This window comes from Ranitomeya variabilis, chromosome 5, assembly GCF_051348905.1.
Source record: "Ranitomeya variabilis isolate aRanVar5 chromosome 5, aRanVar5.hap1, whole genome shotgun sequence".
Taxonomy (NCBI): Eukaryota; Metazoa; Chordata; class Amphibia; order Anura; family Dendrobatidae; genus Ranitomeya; species Ranitomeya variabilis.
Window position 1 is genome coordinate 30,477,786 of NC_135236.1, and position 25,220 is coordinate 30,503,005.

Sequence of the window (25,220 nt, forward strand, 5' to 3'; positions counted from 1 at the left end):
TGCCTCAGAGAAATAACCCCAAAGATATAGAAAGCCCCCAACAAATAATAACAGTGAGGTAAGGGGAAAATACAAACATAGAAATGAAAACAGATTCAGCAAATGAGGCCCGCTAGTACTAGATAGCAGAAGACAGATGGGAAACTGTGCGGTCAGTAGAAAACCCTACACAAAATATCCACGCTGAGAATTCAAGAACCCCCACACCAACTAACGGTGTGAGGGGAGAAACTCAGCCCCCTAGAGCTACCAGCAAGCAAGGAAATCACATATTAGCAAGCTGGACAAGGACAGATAATAAACCAAGAAACATATTGAACACTGATGATCAAAAAATGAACAAACAGAAACTTAGCTTCTCTTGGAGAGACTGATAACAAAGGTAGTCAGGAGAGATCAAAATAGCACTGAATACATCGACAGCAGGCAACAACTGAAAGTCCAGGTGAGCTAAATAGGAAACCAACTAGCAGATAACGAGACAGCTGATCCCAGCCACAGACCTGCAGAATGACAAAAAGAGCCACCAGAGGGAGCCCAAAGACAGCACTCACACAGTACCACTTGTGACCACAAGAGGGAGCCCAAAAACAGAGTTCACAACAGTACCCCCCCCTTGTGGAGGGGTCACCGAACCCTCATCAAAACCCCCAGGGCGATCAGGATGAGCAACATGGAAGGCATGAACCAAATCGGCCGCATGAACATCAGAGGCGACAACCCAGGAATTATCCTCCTGACCATAGCCCTTCCACTTAACCAAATACTGAAGCCTCCGTCTAGAAATACGAGAATCCAAGATCTTCTCCACCACGTACTCCAACTCGCCCTCTACCAGCACCGGAGCAGGGGGCTCAACAGAAGGAACCACAGGCACCACATACCTCCGCAACAAAGACCTATGGAACACATTATGAATGGCAAACGACGCTGGGAGGTCCAAACGAAATGACACAGGGTTAAGGATTTCCAAAATCTTATAAGGACCGATGAAGCGAGGCTTGAACCTTGGAGAGGAGACCTTCATAGGAACATACCGAGAAGACAGCCATACCAAATCCCCAACACGAAGTCGGGGACCCACACCGCGACGGCGGTTGGCAAAGCGCTGAGCCTTCTCCTGTGACAACTTCAAATTGTCCACCACATGGTTCCAAATCTGCTGCAACCTATCCACCACAGAATCCACCCCAGGACAGTCAGACGGCTCCACCTGACCCGAGGAAAAAGAGGATGAAAGCCAGAATTACAAAAAAAGGCGAAACCAAAGTAGCAGAACTAGCCCGATTATTAAGGACAAACTCGGCCAATGGTAAAAAAGTAACCCAATCATCCTGATCAGCAGAAACAAAACGTCTTAAATAAGTTTCCAAGGTCTGATTAGTTCGCTCGGTTTGGCCATTCGTCTGAGGATGGAAGGCAGACGAAAAAGACAAATCAATGCCCATCTTAGCACAAAAGATCCGCCAAAATCTGGACACAAACTGGGATCCTCTGTCAGACACAATATTTTCAGGGATGCCGTGCAAGCGAACCACATTCTGAAAAAATAGAGGAACCAAATCGGAGGAGGAAGGCAACTTAGGCAAGGGCACCAAATGGACCATTTTAGAAAAACGATCACACACCACCCAGATGACAGACATTCTCTGAGGGACTGGAAGATCCGAAATAAAATCCATGGAAATGTGCGTCCAAGGCCTCTTCGGGACAGGCAAAGGCAAAAGCGCACCGCTGGCACGAGAACAGCAAGGCTTAGCCCGAGCACAAATCCCACAGGACTGCACAAAGGAACGCACATCCCGCAACAAGGAAGGCCACCAGAAGGATCTAGCCACCAAATCTCTGGTACCAAAAATCCCAGGATGACCTGCCAACACCGAAGAATGAACCTCGGAAATAACTCTGCTGGTCCATCTATCTGGGACAAACAGTTTCTCTGGTGGACAACGGTCGGGTCTATCCGCCTGAAATTCCTGCAGCACTCGTCGCAAATCTGGGGAAATGGCAGACAAAATCACTCCCTCTCTGAGGATACCAGCCGGCTCTGAAACTCCCGGAGAGTCAGGCACAAAACTCCTAGAAAGAGCATCAGCCTTCACGTTCTTCGAACCAGGCAGGTACGAGACCACGAAATCGAAACGGGAGAAAAACAACGACCAACGAGCTTGTCTAGGATTCAGCCGCTTGGCAGACTCGAGATAAATCAGATTTTTGTGATCAGTCAAGACCACCACACGATGCTTAGCTCCCTCGAGCCAATGTCGCCACTCCTCAAATGCCCACTTCATAGCCAACAACTCCCGATTACCAACAACATAATTCCGCTCGGCAGGCGAAAACTTTCTTGAATAGAAAGCACAAGGCTTCATCACAGAGCAATCAGAGCTTCTCTGCGACAAAACAGCCCCTGCTCCAATCTCAGAAGCATCAACCTCGACCTGAAAAGGAAGAGCGATATCAGGCTGACATAAAACTGGAGCCGAAGAAAACCGGTGCTTCAGCTCCTGAAAGGCTTCCAGGGCCGCAGAAGACCAATTAGTCACATCAGAACCCTTCTTGGTCAAATCCGTCAAGGGTTTAACCACGCCAGAAAAATTAGCAATGAAGCGACGGTAAATATTAGGAAAACCCAAGAACTTCTGAAGACTCTTAACAGATGTAGGCCGAGTCCAGTCATGAATAGCCTGGACCTTGACTGGGTCCATCTCAATAGTAGAAGGAGAAAAAATAAAACCCAAAAAGGAAACTTTCTGTACTCCGAAGAGACATTTTGAGCCCTTCACAAATAAGGCATTAGCACGCAGGACCTGAAACACCATCCTGACCTGCTTCACATGGGACTCCCAATCCTCAGAAAAGACCAAAATGTCATCCAGATACACAATCATAAATTTATCCAGATATTCTCGGAAGATGTCATGCATGAAGGACTAAAACACAGAAGGAGCATTAGAGAGTCCAAAAGGCATCACCAAGTACTCAAAATGGCCTTCGGGCGTATTAAATGCTGTTTTCCATTCATCCCCCTGCTTAATACGCACAAGGTTATACGCACCACGAAGATCTATCTTGGTGAACCAACTGGACCCCTTAATCCGAGCAAACAGATCAGACAATAATGGCAAAGGGTACTGAAATTTGACCGTGATTTTATTTAGAAGACGATAATCTATACAAGGTCTCAGAGAACCATCCTTCTTGGCCACAAAAAAGAATCCTGCACCAAGAGGGGATGAGGACGGCCGAATATGTTCCTTCTCCAAAGACTCCTTTATATAACTCCGCATAGCGGCATGTTCTGGTACAGACAAATTAAAAAGTCGTCCCTTAGGGAACTTACTACCAGGAATCAAATTTATAGCACAATCACAATCCCTATGAGGAGGCAGGGCACCGGATCTGGGCTCATCAAATACATCCTGGTAGTCCGACAAAAACTCAGGGACCTCAGAAGGAGTGGAAGAAGCAATTGACACCAAAGGAGCATCGCCATGAATCCCCTGGCAACCCCAACTTGACACAGACATAGCTTTCCAATCCAGAACTGGATTATGGGCCTGCAACCATGGCAGACCCAAAACGACAGCATCATGCAAATTATGCAGCACAAGAAAGCGAATCACCACCTGATGTACAGGAGTCATGCACATGGTCACTTGAGTCCAATACTGAGGCTTATTCTCAGCCAATGGTGTAGCATCAATTCCCCTCAGTGGAATAGGGAATTTTAAAGGCTCCAGGACCAAACCACAGCGCCTGGCAAATGACAAATCCATCAGATTCAGGGCAGCACCTGAATCCACAAAAGCCATAACCGAGTAGGATGACAAAGAACAAATTAAAGTAACAGACAAAATGAATTTAGGCTGTATAGTACCAACGGTGACAGATTTAGCAATTTTTTTTTTATTTTTTTTTATTTTTTTTTTAAGCGGTTAGAGCATGCTGAGATAACATGAGTAGAATCACCACAGTAAAAGCACAACCCATTTTGACGTCTGACTTTGCCGCTCAATTCTGGTCAGAATTCTGTCACATTGCATAGACTCAGGTCTCTGTTCAGAAAACACCGCCAGATGGTGCGCAGATTTGCGCTCCCGCAAACGCCGATCAATCTGAATGGCCAAAGCCATTGAGTCATTCAGACTTGCAGGCGTGGGGAACCCCACCATAACATTCTTCTTAATGGCTTCAGAAAGACCTTCTCTGAAATTTGCAGCCAGGGCACACTCATTCCATTGAGTAAGCACTGACCATTTCCGAAATTTTTGACAATACACCTCTGCTTCATCCTGTCCCTGAGATAGGGCCAGCAAAGCCTTTTCTGCCTGGTTCTCAAGATTAGGTTCCTCATAAAGCAGTCCAAGCACCAGAAAAAACGCATCCACATTCAGCAATGCAGGATCTCCTGGCGCCAGGGAGAAAGCCCAATCTTGAGGGTCGCCACGTAACAAGGAGATAACAATTTTAACTTGCTGAGCGGAATCACCAGAGGAACGAGGTCTCAAGGAAAGAAATAATTTACAATTATTCTTAAAATTCAGAAACCTAGATCTATCTCCAGAAAACAACTCAGGAATAGGTATTTTTGGCTCTGACATAGGACTGTGAACAACAAAATCCTGAATGCTTTGCACCCTTGCAGCAAGATGATCCACACTAGAAGTCAGACTCTGAATATCCATGTCTGCAGCTGAACTCAAAGCCACCCAGAGATTAAGGGGATGAGAGAAGCTGGACAGACTGCAGCAAAGGGAGAAAAAAAAATAAAAAATTGCACTCAGGACTTCTCTTATCCCACTTCTGCGATGCATTAAACACTCTTTGGCCTGCTGTACTGTTATGATCCTTAGTGGCTGAGGATCACAGAACTGACGAGCTAAGTAACTGAACATAGAACGAGCTCTAGGGAGGTGGTAACTGGACTGACCGCAATCCTGATCCTAACCAAACACACTAAAGGTAGCCGGTGAACGTGCCTGAATTCCTAGACGTCACGATGCAGCCTGAGAAACTAGCTACCCCTAGAGATAGAAAGTAAGACCTCACTTGCCTCAGAGAAATAACCCCAAAGATATAGAAAGCCCCCAACAAATAATAACGGTGAAGTAAGGGGAAAATACAAACGTAGAAATGAAAACAGATTCAGCAAATGAGGCCCGCTAGTACTAGATAGCAGAAGACAGATAGGAAACTGTGCGGTCAGTAGAAAACCCTATACAAAATATCCACGCTGAGAATTCAAGAACCCCCACACCAACTAACGGTGTGAGGGGAGAAACTCAGCCCTCTAGAGCTACCAGCAAGCAAAGAAATCACATATTAGCAAGCTGGACAAGGACAGATAATAAACCAAGAAACATATTGAACACTGATGATCAAAAATTGAACAAACAGAAACTTAGCTTCTCTTGGAGAGACTGATAACGAAGGTAGTCAGGAGAGATCAAAATAGCACTGAATACATCGACAGCAGGCAACAACTGAAAGTCCAGGTGAGCTAAATAGGAAACCAACTAGCAGATAACGAGACAGCTGATCCCAGCCACAGACCTGCAGAATGACAAAAAGAACCACCAGAGGGAGCCCAAAGATAGCACTCACACAGTACCACTTGTGACCACAAGAGGGAGCCCAAAAACAGAGTTCACAACACACCGGTGTGCGAGGGGAAGGAAGGAGGGCAATGATGGGGGTGAAGAATCTGGGGGGAAGGAGGACGATAATCGGGAGGGGAGTCTGGAGGGGAGGAAGGATGACGACGATGTGGAGGTGGGAGAGTCTGGAAGGGAGGAAGGAGGACAACGGTGTGCGAGGGAAGGAAGGAGGACAATGATGGGGGTGAAGAATCTGGGGGGGAAGGAGGACGATAATTGGAGTGAAGGAGGGCGATAATCGGGAGGGGAGTCTGGAGGGGAGGAAGGATGACGACGATGTGGAGGTGGTAGAGTCTGGAAGGGAGGAAGGAGGACAACGGTGTGCGAGCGGAAGGAAGGAGGACAATGATGGGGGTGAAGAATCTCGGGGGAAGGAGGACGATAATTGGAGTGAAGGAGGGGAGTCTGGACGGGAGGAAGGATAGCGACGATGTGGAGGTGGGAGAGTCTGGAAGGGAGGAAGGAGGACAACGGTGTACGAGGCAAGGAAGGAAGGAGGACAATGATGGGGTGAAGAATCTGGGGGGAAGGAGGACGATAATGGGAGTGAAGGAGGGTGACAATGGGGAGGGGAGTCTGGAGGGAAGGAAGCAGGACGACTGTGGAGGTGGGAGAGTCAGGAGGGGAGGAAGGAAGATGTTGATATGGGATGAAGAATCTGGAGAGGAGGAAGGAAGACGATGGGGGAGGAAGGAGGATGACGACAAGGAGGCAGTCTGGAGGTGAGGAAGGAGGACGACTGGAGGGAGGGAGTCTGGAGGGGAGGAAGGAAGATGTTGATATGGGATGAAGAATCTGGAGAGGAGGAAGGAAGACGATGGGGGAGGAAGGAGGATGACGACAAGGAGGCAGTCTGGAGGTGAGGAAGGAGGACGACTGGAGGGAGGGGGTCTGGAGGGGAGGAAGGAGGACAACTTGAAATGAGTCTGGAAGGAAAGAAGAATGATGTGGGGGAGGGAAGGAATGAAGACAACTGGAGGGTAAATCTGAAGGGGAGGAATGAGGACGACTGCGGGATAAGTTTGGAATGGAAAAAGTAAGATGATGTGGGGAGGAAGGGCAGGAATCAGGACATCATGGGGCCGGAGTCTGGGGGGGTGGAGTCTGGAGGGGCGGAAGCAGGTGGATGTGTGCTGGAGGAGGGAGTCTGAGGGCAATGAAGGAAGATGTGGGATGAAGGGGAGGAAGGAGGAAAACGTAAGTGTAGTCTGGAAGGGAAGAAGGAGGATTACGTGGGGGGGATGAATGAGGACTACTGGAGGGCAAGTCTGAAGGGGAAGAAGGAGGTCTACTTGGGGGGAGTCTGGAATGGAAGAAGGCGGATGATGTGTGGTGGAGGGGAGGAATGAGGATGACGGTTGAGTAAGGCTGGAGGGTAAGAAAGGGGATGGCTTTGGGGGAGGGGAGGAATGAGGACATCGTGGGGCATGAGTCTGGAGAGGAAGAAGGAGGACGACGGGTGGGGGGTGTCAGGACGGAAAGAAGGACGACGTGGGGGAAGGAATGAGGACTACTGGGGGATACGTCTGAAGGGGAGGAAGGAGGTCGACGATGGGGGGGGGATGATGACTGTGGGAGGGGGTCTAGAGAGGAAGGTGGATGAGGGGAGGAAGGACAATGTGGGGGCAGGGTGGAGTCTGGAGTAGGAGAGAATGGTGGGGGAGGGTAGAGAGGGGACTGGAGGGATGTGAGAAGAGCACTGATTAATTTGTTGTAGTGTTACTAAATATTATTAAACGTGTACATGTACGTGACACCAGTGACTATTACTATCTAGTCGCTACTTTGTGTGTCTGTTATGTCACATTCTGCTGACCCTTTCATGCACATGGTAGGACGCTGATCCTGAAGTTCGGGGGTTATCGTCAGGCTCGTTGGTGGAAGCAGCAGATCACGCAGATTGCGGAGGAACAGGGTAAAGATTTCCTGAGTCTTCATCGGTTTGATGCTCACGCTCCGATGAGGCAGAAAACCCAAGTGAAGTGGTGAGTATCGGCATCTGGTCTTCTGCTCTCCTCCTTCTGTGGTTATGGACGATTTTCATCCAATCTTTCTTCATTCCTTGGCCTCTGCCCTCCAGGTTTGTTAATGGTGCCAGTTATTTTGCTGCTGTTGCTGATGCTCTAATGCAGGCTCGAGAAGAAATCTTCATCACTGACTGGTGGTAAGAGGGGATTTGGGGTAAATTGTGTCTTTTGTATTGGACGTGTATGATGGGCGACCATATGACCATTGGGGGCCACCACGCAATCTTTGCAACGACACCTAGGTCTTAGTGGAGAATGACAAGTTCTGAATTTCCACAGTAGAACATTCTGGAACGTCTCCATATTCTAGAGCAGGTAAATGCATCCCTGGTCACAGGTAGGACTGGACTAGGGGATGTTGACCCTCATTACATGGTGGCCAGTTTGGGCTCAGAGTCATTAGTAGTCATTTCTGTAGGTAAAGTATCAAGGTGCGAAACTAGATGTGATTACATAAGACTGCAGCCCCGAGGACGGCAAAATGTTCGCCGTGTGTCCTCTACCCACAAGAAAATCCAGACCAAAGATAAAGAGCTGCGTCCTCAGTCTTACAAATGCACTCCACTTTTTCCTTTTTTTAGAAATGCAGCTCAAAATCCTAAAATGGTCAATAATGAAGTAGAGGGTTATTCTAGATCCCATCCCATGTGGAAATCTCATGAACAGTCCTCTTTATATCCTGGACGATGGGTTTGCTTTAGATCACATTCGGATGCTTGATATATTCCAAGCAGGGTCCACTCTACATTTCCCAGGGGTCTGCTCCGGACCCCAGGCAGGGGGCGTTGGGTCTGCTCCGGACCCCAGGCAGGGGGCGTTGGGTCTGCTCCGGACCCCAGGCAAGGGGGCGTTGGGTCTGCTGTGGGCCCAATGCCTTAGTGGGGCGTGACGTCAGCTCTAGACCCCAGGCAGGGGGCGTGGGGTCAGCTCTAGACCCCAGGCAGGGGGCGTGGGGTCAGCTCTAGACACCAGGCAGGGGGTGTGGGGTCTGCTCTAGACACCAGGCAGGGGGCGTGGGGTCAGCTCTAGACACCAGTCAGGGGGCGTGGGGTCTGCTCTAGACACCAGGCAGGGGGCGTGGGGTCTGCTCTAGACACCAGGCAGGGGGCGTGGGGTCGGCTCTAGACACCAGGCAGGGGGCGTGGGGTCTGCTCTAGACACCAGGTAAAAGGCTTTTTAGATCCCAGGAAGTTTCAGTTTTGATTTCAGTCAGGGGCACATCCAAGGCAATGGGCACACTTGATCCCAAGCCATGCACTTTCTAGATCCCAGTTAATGGGCACAGTAGATCTCTGGGGGATAGCTAGACCTAGGCAGGATCCATTCTAGACCTCAGGCACATAAATCTTGCCTACCTGGTATGATGTGTTAGGCATGCTGTGCACATATGTGGCCTTGGCACTTCTCCCCCCGTTGCACTTCTACTATATTGTGTTTTCCTTATTTCTCCCCTTTGTAGGCTCAGCCCAGAAGTACATCTGAAGCGGCCGGCGCTGGACGACCTGTACAGACTGGACATTATCCTGAAGCGTAAGGCGGTCAGTACCTCAGGCCACCATCATAATGGTGCTTTATTCATAGTCATTGGTAGCTGTAAGGTCCACACCCTGGAAGGAGGTGAACATGGATGGTGGCCACTCATGGATAACTCCACACAAGAGACCAGTATGTTCCCAACCACTTCTTTGGGTGACTGCCTTAGTGTGAGGCTATGGTTGGGTAGATGACCCATATACAACTACGGGGTCAGATGCATTGTCACGGCTCTGTTGTCAAGTGCTGTTCTCTGGGTTACTTCTGATGGTGAAGATGCAGGGGCCACGCACCTTGCCTTAGCACCTGAATCCGCCCTCAGTCTGTGCCCTTCCCCCACCGAGGGAAGAGGGAAGTAGTAGTGTACCATAATACTCCAACCAGACTATCAAGGTAATACGAACAGGGATAAAGGAAAATACCAATCATATAAATATACACACACAAACAACAGAGGTAAACACCTGGGAGTGGAGGATGGAGTTAAACCAAAGTAGGAGAAAAAAGGGAATTATCACACATGCAAAACCTAGCAACAGTCACAGATAAATCCACCAAACACCTTCTCCAATAACAACCACCAACAACCTCCAGTCATGCAGCATAAGCTACTCTGACAATGAGTGATAGCCAGGACCCAGATTATATAGGAGATGGGAGTGGCTAACTGAACAGCTGAGAGCCTTAATGCAGGAAAGCCTCCAGGAGCACTCAACTGAGCAGATTAACCCCTGCAGTGCTCAAAGATACCTGCACCGTTTAATATCAAGGTGAATTGCTTCTAATCAGTGCAGGAGTAGTAGAAATGGCACCTCTGACATTGGTGTCTTCCTTGCAGGAGGCCGGGGTGCGAGTGTGTGTCATTCTCTTTAAAGAGATGGAGCTGGCGCTAGGGATCAACAGTGGATACAGCAAGAGAGCACTGATGCTGCTGCACCCAAATATCAAGGTGAGGAACCCCATTCCCCTGGCACAGCTCTGGCGGATATCATGATAGCCTTGATTCTCCCCATCTTCCAGGTCATGCGCCACCCGGATCACGTGTCGTCCATTGTCTTCCTCTGGGCTCACCACGAGAAGATGGTGGCCATTGACCAGTCTGTGGTGTTTTTGGGTGGCTTGGACTTGGCCTATGGGCGATGGGATGATCATACATACCGACTAACGGATGCAGGGCCAAGAGAGAGGCAGCAACAGGTACCCACTAACCCTGGGCGACCTGTGACCCTTACTGAATGGGCTCCGGTGCTTTTCTTCCACTATGGTGTTACTCTATTACTCCGATTACTCTCTCCACCATGAACCCCTAATTACTCCTAATAACTGCTCCTGTGTTCTCCTGTACACCCACCTATTAATCCACTCCCCTAATAAAGCGCCCCCTACTGATCCTCCCTCCATGTAACCACCATTACTGCTCCTAATAATTGGTCCCGTCTTCTGTACACCCACCTATTACTCCACTCACCTAATAAAGCGCCCCCTGCTGATCCTCCCTCCATGTAACCACCATTACTGCTCCTAATAACCGCTCCCGTCTTCTTCTGTACACCCACCTATTACTCCACTCACCTAATAAAGCGCCCCCTGCTGATCCTCCCTTCATGTAACCACCATTACTGCTCCTAATACTCGGTCCCGTCTTCTTCTCTACACCCGCCTATTACTCCATTCACCTAATACAGTGCCCCCTACTGATCCTTCATGTAACCACCATTACTGCTCCTAATAACCGCTCCCGTCTTCTGTACACCCACCTATTACTCCATCCACCTAATATAACGCCCCCTACTGATCCTCCCTCCATGTAGCCACCATTACTGCTCCTAATAACTGCTCCCATCTTCTTCTGTACACCCACCTATTACTCCATCCACCTAATATAGCGCCCCCTACTAATCCTTCATGTAACCACCATTACTGCTCCTAATAACCGCTCCCGTCGTCTTCTGTACACCCACCTATTACTCCATACACCTAATATAACGCCCCCTACTGATCCTCCCTCCATGTAACCACCATTACTGCTCCTAATAACCGCTCCCGTCTTCTGTACACCCACCTATTACTCCATCCACCTAATATAACGCCCACTACTGATCCTCCCTCCATGTAACCACCATTACTGCTCCTAAGAACCGCTCCCGTCTTCTGTACACCCACCTATTACTCCATCCACCTAATATAACGCCCCCTACTGATCCTCCCTCCATGTAACCACCATTACTGCTCCTAATAACCGCTCCCGTCTTCTTCCCTACACACACCTATTACTCCATCCACCTAATATAACGCCCCCTACTGATCCTCCCTCCATGTAACCACCATTACTGCTCCTAATAACCGCTCCCGTCTTCTGTACACCCACCTATTACTCCATCCACCTAATATAACGCCCTCTACTGATCCTCCCCCCATGTAACCACCATTACTACTCCTAATAACCGCTCCCGTCTTCTGTACACCCACCTATTACTCCATCCACCTAATATAACGCCCCCTACTGATCCTCCCTCCATGTAACCACCATTACTGCTCCTAATAACCGCTCCCGTCTTCTGTACACCCACCTATTACTCCATACACCTAATATAACGCCCCCTACTGATCCTCCCTCCATGTAACCACCATTACTACTCCTAATAACCGCTCCTGTCTTCTGTACACCCACCTATTACTCCATCCACCTAATATAGCGCCCACTACTGATCCTCCCTCCATGTAGCCACCATTACTACTCCTAATAACCGCTCCCGTCTTCTTCTGTACACCCACCTATTACTCCATCCACCTAATATAACGCCCCCTACTGACCCTCCCTCCATGTAACCGCCATTACTGCTCCTAATAACCGCTCCCGTCTTCTTCTGTACACTCGCCTGTTACTCCATCCACCTAATATAGGGCCTCCTACTGATCCTCCCTCCATGTAACCGCCATTACTACACCTGTGAGCAACATGTAACCCTCCTATATCTTCTCCTGTCTCTGACCTCTTCTCTTTCACTGTCTGTCCCTTTGTTGGTTGTCTCTTTGCTCCTTTAAGGGTGGCCTCCCGCTGTCTCTCACCAGAATGGAAACACAGCCACCGACCCTTCTACAGAGGAAGCCGCCATGATGTGCCAGACCTGGATGGGCAAAGACTACAGTAACCTCATCCTCAAAGACTGGGTGCAACTGGACAAGCCGTTCGAGGGTAAGAGACGAACTGTTACAAGGAGGAGGAGCCAATGTATTACTCCTCCTATCTGTATCACCCTGCAGATGGCGGATATTTGGCTTCTCCTATCTGTATCACCCTGCAGGGGGGGGAGACTCCTAGCTCCTCCTATTTGTATCACCCTGTAGGGGGAGAAGACTCCTAGCTCTTCCTATCTGTATCACCCTGCAAGGGGTGGAGACTCACGGCTTCTGTGTCTCCCTGCAAGGGGAAGAGTATCATAGCTCCTCCTATCTGTATCACCCTAAAGGGGTGACGAGACTCGTAACTCCTCCTATCTGCAGGGGAGGAGACTCGTAGCTCCTCCTATCTGTGTGACCCTGAAGGGGGTGGAGACTCCTAGTTCCTCCTATCTGTATCACCCTGCAGGGGGAGGAGACTCATAGCTTCTCCTATCTATAATTCCAGATTTCATTGATCGGATGAAGAACCCGCGGATGCCTTGGAGAGATGTGGGTGCTGTGATTCATGGTAAAGCCGCCAGAGATGCCTCCCGACATTTTATCCAGCGGTGGAACTTTAACAAGGTGATGCTGACAAAGGACGCACACAATGTTATTAACCCTTGCTGTCAGTGATCCTCATTAACACTTTATTTTGTGTTGTAGACGATGAAAAGCAAATATAAAGGATCGGAGTTTCCATATTTGCTTCCTAAGTCTCAGTGCACTGCGGACAAATATCATTACTCCGTACCTGGGTGTCACAGCGCCAACGTGCAGGTGCGGTACTGAGTGTGGGGCATTACAGTCTGTCCTCACTGATGGGGATTCGCATACTATAGGAGGAGACACTAGTAACTGGGAGAGGGAAAGGGAACATAATTGTGTTCAGCTATAGTGATACCTTCTCATGGTGCTCCAAGCACCCTGCACACATACAACATATAGTGCCGCACTGTGTAGATTGAGTGCTGTGTGGGTTGAGAAATAGCAGGGAGCTCTAAATGTAGTGTGCGGTGTCCTGTGCCCCGGCCGGAGCTCTGGATGTAGTGTACAATGTACTGTGCCCCGGCCGGAGCTCTATATGTAGTGTGTTGTGTTCTGTGACCCGGCCGGAGCTCTGTATGTAGTGTGTGGTGTTCTGTGCCCCGGACGGAGCTCTGTATGTAGTGTGTGGTGTTCTGTACCCTGGCCAGAGCTCTATATGTAGTGTGTGGTGTTCTGTACCCTGGCCAGAGCTCTATATGTAGTGTGTGGTGTTGTGAATTTGGTTTTTGGGCTCCCCCGGTGGTCACTGGTGGTACTGGACTTGTGTGCTTCACTTTCTCTGTTCACCTGTTTCCATCAGGATATGGGTGTATCCTATTTAGCCTTGCTGCTCAGTTATTCTAGTGCCGGCCATCAATGTAACCAGAGCCTTTCTGTTGCATGTTCCTGCTTCTAGACTACTATCAGCTAAGTTGGACTCTTAGTCCTAAGTTTGTTTTGCATTTTTGTTCCAGTTCACAGTAATGTTATTTTTCTGTAGCTGGAAGCTCTTGTGGGCCGAAATTGCCACTCCGGTGTCATGAGTTGACACATGAGTCTTAAAGTAATTTCGGGATGGTATTTTAATAGGGTTTTCAGCTGACCGTGAAGTTCCCTATTGTATCTTCTTGCTATCTAGTAAGCGGACCTCGCTTTGCTGAACCTACCTTCATACTGCGTATGTCTTTTCCTCTGAACTCACCGTCAATATATGTGGGGGGCTTCTGTCTCCTTTTTGGGGGAATTTCCCTAGAGGTAAGCCAGGTCTGTCTTTTCCTCTATTAGGGTTAGTTAGTCCTCCGGCTGGCGCTAGGCGTCTAGGGATAAAACGTAGGTACGCCACCCGGCCACTGCTAGTTGTGTGGTAGGCTTAGCCCACGGTCAGCTCGAGATTCCATCACCCAGGAGCTAGTCTGTAGTTTAAGTTCTCTGACGTTCCCTTGCCATTGGGAACCATGACAGTATGGCCGGCCAAGGGTTAAAACCGTTGGCAGAAGAAAGGAGAGAAAAAGAAGTCTGCAGATTTTTTTTTTTTTTTTTTTTTCCTTCTGAGCTTGCTTTTTAGTTGACTCAGTTGCATTTCTGCTCTAATTGCAGCCTTTCTCTCTCTCTCTCCTTCTAATCCTTGAATGGCTCTGATCTCACCTGATTAAAATGGATCCTCAGATTTTGGCTACAGGTTTGAATAATCTTGCTACGAAGGTTCAAAATTTACAGGATTTTGTTATTCATGCTCCTATATCTGAACCTAGAATTCCTATACCAGAATTTTTCTCCGGGGATAGATCTCGTTTCCTGAATTTCAAAAATAATTGTAAATTATTTCTTTCCCTGAGATCTCGCTCCGCTGGAGATCCCGCACAGCAGGTTAAGATAGTAATTTCCTTGCTGCGGGGTGACCCTCAAAACTGGGCATTTGCATTGGCACCCGGGGATCCTGCGTTGCTCAATGTGGATGAGTTATTTCTGGCTTTGGGGTTGCTTTATGAGGAACCTAACTTAGAGATTCAGGCTGAAAAAGCCTTGATGGCCCTATCTCAAGGGCAAGATGAAGCTGAAATATACTGCCAAAAATTTCGTAAATGGTCTGTGCTTACTCAGTGGAATGAGTGCGCCCTGGCGGCGAATTTCAGAGAGGGTCTCTCTGATGCCATTAAAGATGTTATGGTGGGGTTCCCTGCACCTACAGGTCTGAATGAGTCCATGACAATGGCTATTCAGATTGATCGGCGTTTGCGGGAGCGCAAACCTGTGCACCATTTGGCGGTGTCTTCTGAGAAGGCTCCAGAAAATATGCAATGTGATAGAATTCTGTCCAGAAGCGAACGGCAGAATTTTAGGCGAAAAAATGGGTTGTGCTTCTATTGTGGTGATTCAACTCATGTTATATCAGCATGCTCTAAACGTACAAAAAAGGTTGATAAGTCTATTTCAATTTGCACTTTACAGTCTAAGTTTATTCTGTCTGTGACCTTGATTTGTTCATTATCGTCAATTACCGCGGATGCCTATGTCGACTCTGGCGCCGCTTTGAGTCTAATGGATTGGTCCTTTGCCAGGCGCTGTGGGTTTGATCTAGAGCCTCTGGAAGTTCCTATACCTCTGAAGGGTATTGACTCTACACCATTGGCTAGTAATAAACCACAATACTGGACACAAGTGACTATGCGTATGAATCCAGACCATCAGGAGATGATTCGCTTCCTTGTGTTGTACAATCTACATGACGTTTTGGTGCTCGGATTACCATGGTTACAATCTCATAACCCAGTCCTTGACTGGAAAGCAATGTCTGTGTTAAGCTGGGGATGTCAGGGGGCTCATGGGGACGTACCTTTGGTTTCCATTTCGTCATCTATTCCCTCTGAGATTCCGGAATTTTTATCTGATTATCGTGATGTTTTTGAGGAGCCTAAGCTTGGTTCACTACCTCCTCACAGAGATTGCGATTGTACCATAGATCTGATTCCGGGCAGTAAATTTCCAAAGGGTCGTTTATTTAATCTATCTGTACCTGAACATGCTGCTATGCGAGAATATATTAAGGAGTCCCTGGAAAAGGGACATATTCGTCCTTCTTCATCTCCCTTAGGAGCCGGTTTTTTCTTTGTATCTAAAAAGGATGGCTCTTTGAGGCCGTGTATTGATTATCGACTCTTGAATAAAATTACAGTCAAATATCAGTATCCTCTGCCACTGCTGACTGATTTGTTTGCTCGAATAAAGGGGGCTAAGTGGTTCTCTAAGATTGATCTCCGTGGGGCGTATAATTTGGTGCGAATTAAGCAGGGGGATGAGTGGAAAACCGCATTTAATACGCCCGAGGGCCATTTTGAGTATTTAGTAATGCCTTTTGGTCTTTCAAATGCCCCTTCAGTCTTTCAGTCCTTTATGCATGACATTTTCCGTGAATATTTGGATAAATTTATGATCGTGTATCTGGACGATATTTTGATTTTTTCGGATGACTGGGATTCTCATGTCCAACAGGTCAGGAGGGTTTTTCAGGTTTTGCGGGCTAATTCCTTGTGTGTGAAGGGTTCTAAGTGTATTTTTGGGGTTCAAAAGATTTCTTTTTTGGGGTACATTTTTTCCCCATCTTCCATTGAGATGGATCCTGTCAAGGTTCGGGCTATTTGTGATTGGACGCAACCTTCTTCTCTTAAGAGCCTTCAGAAATTTTTGGGCTTTGCTAATTTTTATCGTCGATTTATAACTGGTTTTTCTGATGTTGCTAAACCTTTGACTGATTTGACCAAAAAGGGTGCTGATGTTGCTGATTGGTCCCCTGCTGCTGTGGAGGCCTTTCGGGAGCTTAAGCGCCGCTTTTCTTGCGCCCCTGTGTTGCGTCAGCCTGATGTTACTCTTCCTTTTCAGGTTGAGGTCGATGCTTCCGAGATCGGAGCTGGGGCGGTCTTGTCGCAGAAAAGTTCCGACTGCTCCGTGATGAGACCTTGTGCGTTCTTTTCTCGAAAATTTTCGCCCGCCGAGCGAAATTATGATATTGGTAATCGGGAGCTTTTGGCTATGAAGTGGGCTTTTGAGGAGTGGCGTCATTTGCTTGAGGGGGCTAGACATCAGGTGGTGGTATTGACCGATCACAAGAATTTGATTTATCTTGAGTCTGCCAGGCGCCTGAATCCTAGACAGGCGCGCTGGTCGTTGTTTTTCTCTCGGTTTAATTTTGTGGTCTCATACTTACCAGGTTCTAAAAATGTGAAGGCGGATGCCCTTTCTAGGAGTTTTGAGCCTGATTCCCCTGGTGATTCTGAACCTACAGGTATCCTTAAGGATGGGGTGATATTATCTGCTGTTTCCCCAGACCTGCGACGGGCTTTGCAGGAGTTTCAGGCGGATAGACCTGATCGTTGCCCGCCTGGTAGACTGTTTGTTCCTGATGATTGGACCAGTAGAGTCATCTCGGAGGTTCATTCTTCTGTGTTGGCAGGTCATCCCGGGATCTTTGGTACCAGGGATTTGGTGGCTAGGTCCTTCTGGTGGCCTTCCCTGTCTCGAGATGTATGAGTTTTTGTGCAGTCTTGTGATGTTTGTGCTCGGGCCAAACCTTGTTGTTCTCGGGCCAGCGGATTGTTGTTATCTTTGCCTATTCCGAAGAGGCCTTGGACTCACATCTCTATGGATTTTATTTCTGATCTCCCTGTTTCTCAGAAAATGTCTGTCATCTGGGTGGTGTGTGACCGTTTTTCAAAGATGGTCCATTTGGTGCCCTTGCCTAAGTTGCCTTCCTCATCTGAGTTGGTTCCTCTGTTTTTTCAAAATGTGGTTCGCTTGCATGGTATTCCGGAGAATATCGTTTCTGACAGGGGGACCCAGTTCGTGTCTAGATTTTGGCGGGCGTTCTGTGCTAGGATGGGCATTGATTTGTCTTTTTCGTCTGCGTTCCATCCTCAGACTAATGGCCAGACTGAGCGAACTAATCAGACCTTGGAGACTTATTTGAGGTGTTTTGTGTCTGCGGATCAGGATGACTGGGTTGCCTTTTTGCCGTTGGCGGAGTTTGCCCTCAATAATCGGGCTAGTTCTGCCACTTTGGTTTCTCCTTTCTTTTGCAATTCGGGGTTTCATCCTCGTTTTTCTTCCGGTCAGGTGGAGTCTTCGGATTGTCCTGGAGTGGATACTGTGGTGGATAGGTTGCATCGGATTTGGGGACAGGTGGTGGACAATTTGGAGTTGTCCCAGGAGAAGACTCGGCATTTTGCTAACCGCCGTCGTCGTGTTGGTCCTCGTCTTCGTGTTGGGGACTTGGTGTGGTTGTCTTCTCGTTTTGTCCCTATGAGGGTTTCTTCTCCTAAGTTTAAGCCTCGGTTCATCGGCCCGTATAAGATTTTGGAGATTCTTAACCCTGTGTCCTTTCGATTGGACCTCCCAGCATCTTTTTCTATCCATAATGTCTTCCATCGGTCATTATTGCGCAGGTATGAGGTACCGGTTGTGCCTTCCGTTGAGCCTCCCGCTCCGGTGTTGGTTGAGGGTGAATTGGAGTACGTTGTGGAGAAGATCTTGGACTCCCGTGTTTCCAGACGGAAACTTCAGTATCTGGTCAAGTGGAAGGGCTACGGTCAGGAGGATAATTCTTGGGTGACAGCCTCTGATGTTCATGCCTCTGATTTGGTCCGTGCCTTTCATAGGGCTCATCCTGATCGCCCTGGTGGTTCTTGTGAGGGTTCGGTGCCCCCTCCTTGAGGGGGGGGTACTGTTGTGAATTTGGTTTTTGGGCTCCCCCGGTGGTCACTGGTGGTACTGGACTTGTGTGCTTCACTTTCTCTGTTCACCTGTTTCCATCAGGATATGGGTGTATCCTATTTAGCCTTGCTGCTCAGTTATTCTAGTGCCGGCCATCAATGTAACCAGAGCCTTTCTGTTGCATGTTCCTGCTTCTAGACTACTATCAGCTAAGTTGGACTCTTAGTCCTAAGTTTGTTTTGCATTTTTGTTCCAGTTCACAGTAATGTTATTTTTCTGTAGCTGGAAGCTCTTGTGGGCCGAAATTGCCACTCCGGTGTCATGAGTTGACACATGAGTCTTAAAGTAATTTCGGGATGGTATTTTAATAGGGTTTTCAGCTGACCGTGAAGTTCCCTATTGTATCTTCTTGCTATCTAGTAAGCGGACCTCGCTTTGCTGAACCTACCTTCATACTGCGTATGTCTTTTCCTCTGAACTCACCGTCAATATATGTGGGGGGCTTCTGTCTCCTTTTTGGGGGAATTTCCCTAGAGGTAAGCCAGGTCTGTCTTTTCCTCTATTAGGGTTAGTTAGTCCTCCGGCTGGCGCTAGGCGTCTAGGGATAAAACGTAGGTACGCCACCCGGCCACTGCTAGTTGTGTGGTAGGCTTAGCCCACGGTCAGCTCGAGATTCCATCACCCAGGAGCTAGTCTGTAGTTTAAGTTCTCTGACGTTCCCTTGCCATTGGGAACCATGACAGTGTGGTGTTCTGTACCCTGGCCGGAGCTCTGTATGTAGTGTGTGGTGTCCTCTGTCCCGGCCAGAGCTCTGTATGCAGTGTATGGTGTTCTGTGCCCCGGCCGGAGCTCTATATGTAGTGTGTGGTGTTATGTACCCTGGCTGGAGCTCTATATGTAGTGTGTGGTGTTCTGTACCCTGGCCGGAGCTCTGTATATAGTGTGTGGTGTCCTCTGTCCCGGCCAGAGCTCTGTATGTAGTGTGTGGTGTTCTGTGACCCAGCCGGAGCTCTATATGTAGTGTGTGGTGTTCTGTGCCCCGGCTGGAGCTCTGGATGTAGTGTGTGGTGTCCTCTGTCCCGGCCAGAGCTCTGTATGTAGTGTGTGGTGTTCTGTGCCCCGGCTGGAACTCTGGATGTAGTGTGTGGTGTTCTGTGCCCCGGCCGGAGCTCTGGATGTAGTGTGTGGTGTTCTGTGCCCCGGCTGGAACTCTGGATGTAGTGTGTGGTGTCCTGTGCCCCGGCTGGAACTCTGGATGTAGTGTGTGGTGTTTTGTGACCCGGCTTGAGCTCTGGATGTAGTGTGCGGTGTTCTGTGCCCCGGGTGGAGCTCTGGATGTAGTGTGTGTTCTGTGACCCGGCCGGAGCTCTGGATGTAGTGTGTGGTGTTCTGTTTGCCCCGGCTGGAGCTCTGGATGTAGTGTGTGGTGTTCTGTGCCCCGGCCGGAGTTGTGGATGTAGTGTGTGGTATTCTGTGCCCCGGGTGGAGCTCTGGATGTAGTGTGTGGTGTCCTGTGCCCCGGCTGGAACTCTGGATGTAGTGTGTGGTGTTTTGTGACCCGGCTGGAGCTCTGGATGTAGTGTGTGGTGTTCTGTGCCCCGGGTGGAGCTCTGGATGTAGTGTGTGTTCTGTGACCCGGCCGGAGCTCTGGATGTAGTGTGTGGTGTTCTGTGCCCCGGCTGGAGCTCTGGATGTAGTGTGTGGTGTTCTGTGCCCCGGCCGGAGCTCTGTATGTAGTGTGTGGTGTCCTGTGCCCCGGATGGAACTCTGGATGTAGTGTGTGGTGTTTTGTGACCCGGCTGGAGCTCTGGATGTAGTGTGTGGTGTTCTGTGCCCCGGGTGGAGCTCTGGATGTAGTGTGTGTTTTGTGACCCGGCCGGAGCTCTGGATGTAGTGTGTGGTGTTCTGTGCCGCGGGTGGAGCTCTGGATGTAGTGTGTGGTGTTTTGTGACCCGGCTGGAGCTCTGGATGTAGTGTGTGGTGTTCTGTGCCCCGGGTGGAGCTCTGGATGTAGTGTGTGTTCTGTGACCCGGCCGGAGCTCTGGATGTAGTGTGTGGTGTTCTGTGCCCCGGCTGGAGCTCTGGATGTAGTGTGTGGTGTTCTGTGCCCCGGCCGGAGCTCTGGATGTAGTGTGTGGTGTTCTGTGCCCCGGGTGGAGCTCTGGATGTAGTGTGTGGTGTTCTGTGCCCTGGGTGGAGCTCTATATGTAGTGTGTGGTGTTTTGTGACCCGGCTGGAGCTCTGGATGTAGTGTGTGGTGTTCTGTGCCCCGGACGGAGTTCTGTATGTAGTGTGTGGTGTTCTGTGCCCCGGCTGGAGCTCTGGATGTAGTGTGTGGTGTCCTCTGTCCCGGCCAGAGCTCTGTATGTAGTGTGTGGTGTCCTCTGTCCCGACCGGAGCTCTATATGTAGTGTGTGGTGTCCTGTGCCCCGGCTGGAACTCTGGATGTAGTGTGTGGTGTTTTGTGACCCGGCTGGAGCTCTGGATGTAGTGTGTGGTGTTCTGTGCCCCGGGTAGAGCTCTGGATGTAGTGTGTGTTCTGTGACCCGGCCGGAGCTCTGGATGTAGTGTGTGGTGTTCTGTGCCCCGGCCAGAGCTCTGTATGTAGTGTGTGGTGTTCTGTGCCCCGGCTGGAGCTCTGGATGTAGTGTGTGGTGTCCTCTGTCCCGGCCGGAGCTATGTAGTGTGTGGTGTTCTGTACCCTGGCCGGAGCTCTGTATGTAGTGTGTGGTGTTCTGTGCCCCGGCCGGAGCTCTGGATGCAGTGTGTAGTGTCCTGTGCCCCGGCCGGTGCTCTCTATGTAATGTGTGGTGTTCTGTGCCCCGGCCGGAGTTCTGGATGTAGTGTGTGGTGTCCTGTGCCCCGGCCGGAGCTCTGGATGTAGAGTGTGGTGTCCTGTGCCCTGGCTGGAGCTCTGGATGTAGTGTGTGGTGTCCTGTGCCCTGGCTGGAGCTCTGTATGTAGTGTGCGGTGTCCTGTGCCCCGGCCGGAGCTCTGGATGTAGTGTGGTGTTCTGTGCCCCAGCCGGAGCTCTGGATGTAGTGTGTAGTGTCCTGTGCCCCGGCCGGTGCTCTCTATGTAGTGTGTAGTGTCCTGTGCCCCGGCCGGAGTTCTGTATGTAGTGTGTGGTGTTCTGTGCCCTGGCCGGAGTTCTGTATGTAGTGTGTGGTGTTCTGTGCCCCGGCCGGAGCTCTGGATGTAGTGTGTAGTGTTCTGTGCCCTGGCCGGAGTTCTGTATGTAGTGTGTGGTGTTCTGTGCCCTGGCCGGAGTTCTGTATGTAGTGTGTGGTGTTCTGTGCCCCGGCCGGAGCTCTGGATGTAGTGTGTGGTGGTCTGTGCCCCGGCTGGAGCTCTGGATGTAGTGTGTGGTGTTCTGTTCCCCGGCCGGAGTTCTGTATGTAGTGTGTGGTGTTCTGTGCCCCGGCCGGAGCTCTGGATGTAGTGTGTGGTGTTCTGTGCCCCGGCCGGAGCTCTGGATGTAGTGTGTGGTGTTCTCTGTCCCGGCCGGAGCTCTGGATGTAGTGTGTGGTGTCCTGTGCCCTGGCTGGAGCTCTGGATGTAGTGTGTGGTGGTCTGTGCCCCGGCTGGAGCTCTGGATGTAGTGTGTGGTGTTCTGTTCCCCGGCCGGAGTTCTGTATGTAGTGTGTGGTGTTCTGTGCCCCGGCCGGAGCTCTGGATGTAGTGTGTGGTGTTCTGTGCCCCGGCCGGAGCTCTGGATGTAGTGTGTGGTGTTCTCTGTCCCGGCCGGAGCTCTGGATGTAGTGTGTGGTGTTCTGTGCCCCGGCTGGAACTATGGATGTAGTGTGTGGTGTCCTGTGCCCCGGCCGGAGCTCTGGATGTAGTGTGTGGTGTCCTGTGCCCCGGCTGGAACTCTGTATGTAGTGTGTGGTGTTTTGTGACCCGGCTGGAGCTTTGGATGTAGTGTGTGGTGTTCTGTGCCCCGGCCGGAGCTCTATATATAGTGTGCGGTGTTCTGCCGATCCTGACGTGTCCTGTGCCTCGGCCGCTCTCTTCCAGGTGCTGCGCTCAGTTGATCGCTGGTCTGCCGGCTGTAATGAGTGCTCCATCCTGAATGCATACCTGCACTGTATATCCCAGGCTGAGCACTACGTGTATATAGAGGTGAGTCCGGTCCGTATACTAGCGTGTTACATGTGTGATCTGTGCACTGGGACGCACCCCAGGACGTGTTACTAGTGACACCAGTAGTGGTATAGGTCCTGGTAGTGCAGTAATGATACTAATACTCGTCATTTAAAAATCCAATGTACCAGAGCGGAAAAATCGAAGTTTAAACCCACATCCTGAAGTGTTTAGGGGTGTGTTAATGTTATCTGTGTAGGGACACAGCCACAATGTATTTCCACGATAATTTGCATGTGACTTCAAATCAGGGGTCCCCTTGTCACACACAGGAGAGCTGAGGATGACACCCACCAGGGGGCGCGCACTACTTTTATGGTAAATGGGTGCTGTATAAATCTCAATGCCATTAGTGCAATCTTATGATTTGACTCCATTGGAGTTAAAAAAAAAAAAAAAAAAAAAAAAAAAAAAGGGGGTAAAACTTTTTTTTTATTTTTTTTTGACTTGTGTTTTGATTTGTCCCTCTAAAATTTCTGTACCCACCCTTGTTCCTCTCACCAGTGATGAGCCCACCTTTGTAAGCCATTGTCCAATCCAAGATTGTCCTCCTCACCCTCCGAGGAGGACAACTACTCAACTACTTACTCACAAATTAACACAAGAATGTTATTGTGTAGCAGATAAGAAGTTGTAGTGTCCTCGTCTGTCAGTGGTGATGGTGGCAATGATTGTAGCCTGGTGTAGTCACCGCTGCAGGGAGCCATCGCTCCGTCGCCTGGGTGTCCCCATAGCCTGGGTGTCCCCGTCGCCTGGGTGTCCCTGTCATCTCCTCTCTGTCTTTCTAGAATCAGTTTTTCATAAGTTCTACCGAGGGAAGAACAATCCAGAACATGATCTCAGACGCCATCGTCCAGCGCATATTCTGGGCTCACAGGTGAGGAGACATACCCTTGTGTCCTCCAGATCATATGTATTCGTGTGACTGTGCAATGCGTGACTACATCTCCCAGCATGCCTTGTACAATAATACTCAGGTTAGAGGATAATGACCATGATGTTGGAGTTGCCGGGACTATGACACTGGGGGTTGAGGGGATGTTGACGCTAGGGTTGCGAGGACCATGACATTGGGGGTTGCGGGGACCATGATGCTGGGGGTTGAGGGGATGTTGGCGCTAGGGTTGCGAGGACCATGACGTTGAGGGTTGCAAGGACCATGACGTTGGGGGTTGCGGGGACCATGACGCTGGGGGTTGAGGGGATGTTGGCGCTAGGGTTGCTAAGACCATGACACTGACAACCGGGGTACATGACAGCTATCTAATTCTCCCTGGATATTTCTCTTTATTGCTCCAGAGAAGGCAGAACGTTCCGCGTCTTCATTGTGATCCCGCTGTTACCCGGCTTCGAGGGTAATATTGACATGGGAGGTGGAAACTCCATCCAGGCCATCCTGCACTTTACATACAGGTAACACAGCGGTGACACCTCGTCACCAGACGTCCTGAAGGAGTTGTCAGGGGTCGGTAATAATGGAGCTGAGGCTGTTTCTAATGGGGGACGTATCTGGCATCAGATCACATTAGAAAAGTTTGAGGCTCATGTGACGCGGAACAGAGTCTAAACATCCCGGCCACTCGGGCCCAACTCTAGAAATGCCGGCCGCTCTGACCTGGCCTGGCCTTGCGTTGCCACTAATGCTTATCGGCGTAGACCCCGCCACTCTACCCACAGCTATTCTGCTCAGGACCTGGTACTTGCACCCTTGTGAGGTCTTCTCTTTCCTCCTTTGCAGCTCTCTCTGCCGTGGGGACAATTCTATTATTTCTCGTCTGAAGGAAGGAAGTAAGTGAGATCTGATGTAATATTCAGAGAGTGGCGCCACGCTCCTGCCCCCCTATGCTGTTTATTAGAGGAGGAAATGTCACCATTGGGGTAATGACTAGCACTATGCCACCTCGTCCTGTCGCGCGCCCTCCTCTCGTCCTGTCGCGCGCCCTCCTCTCGTCCTGTCGCGCGCCCTCCTCTCGTAATGTCGCGCGCCCTCCTCTCGTCCTGTCGCGCGCCCTCCTCTCGTCCTGTCGCGCGCCCTCCTCTCGTCCTGTCGCGCGCCCTCCTCTCGTCCTGTCGCGCGCCCTCCTCTCGTCCTGTCGCGCGCCCTCCTCTCGTCCTGTCGCGCGCCCTCCTCTCGTCCTGTCGCGCGCCCTCCTCTCGTCCTGTCGCGCGCCCTCCTCTCGTCCTGTCGCGCGCCCTCCTCTCGTCTCCTCCTCTCACCCGTCATCCTGTGCCGTCCTCTCCCCGCAGTGGGCGATGCCTGGCGCCACTACCTCTCCGTCTGCGGCCTGCGGACACATGGTGACATGCCGGATGGATCTCTGGTCACAGAACTCGTTTACATTCACAGTAAAATGCTGATCGTGGACGACAGAAGAGTCATCATCGGTAGGTGCCAGATAGTGGCGGTGACCGTGTAGATGGCGCTCTCCTCTCCGCAGCTCGAGGCATCGCTCTGTATGACGTC

The 25,220-nt window shown here is 50.1% G+C and overlaps 1 protein-coding gene across 2 annotated transcripts in view; it reads left to right on the forward strand.

Annotated features, from left to right (window-relative positions):
• PLD2 (phospholipase D2) overlaps positions 1-25,220 on the forward strand; it is a 55,862-nt gene that overhangs the window by 26,503 nt on the left and 4,139 nt on the right. For both annotated transcript variants that reach the window (XM_077261607.1, XM_077261605.1), the window contains exons 10-22: positions 7,496-7,645; positions 7,741-7,824; positions 9,147-9,225; positions 10,059-10,169; positions 10,241-10,417; positions 12,293-12,416; positions 12,849-12,967; positions 13,049-13,162; positions 22,631-22,735; positions 23,545-23,633; positions 24,056-24,169; positions 24,495-24,544; positions 25,004-25,141. In XM_077261607.1, coding sequence (XP_077117722.1) covers positions 7,496-7,645; positions 7,741-7,824; positions 9,147-9,225; positions 10,059-10,169; positions 10,241-10,417; positions 12,293-12,416; positions 12,849-12,967; positions 13,049-13,162; positions 22,631-22,735; positions 23,545-23,633; positions 24,056-24,169; positions 24,495-24,544; positions 25,004-25,141 — 1,454 coding nt within the window. The remainder of the gene's footprint in view (positions 1-7,495; positions 7,646-7,740; positions 7,825-9,146; positions 9,226-10,058; positions 10,170-10,240; positions 10,418-12,292; positions 12,417-12,848; positions 12,968-13,048; positions 13,163-22,630; positions 22,736-23,544; positions 23,634-24,055; positions 24,170-24,494; positions 24,545-25,003; positions 25,142-25,220) is intronic.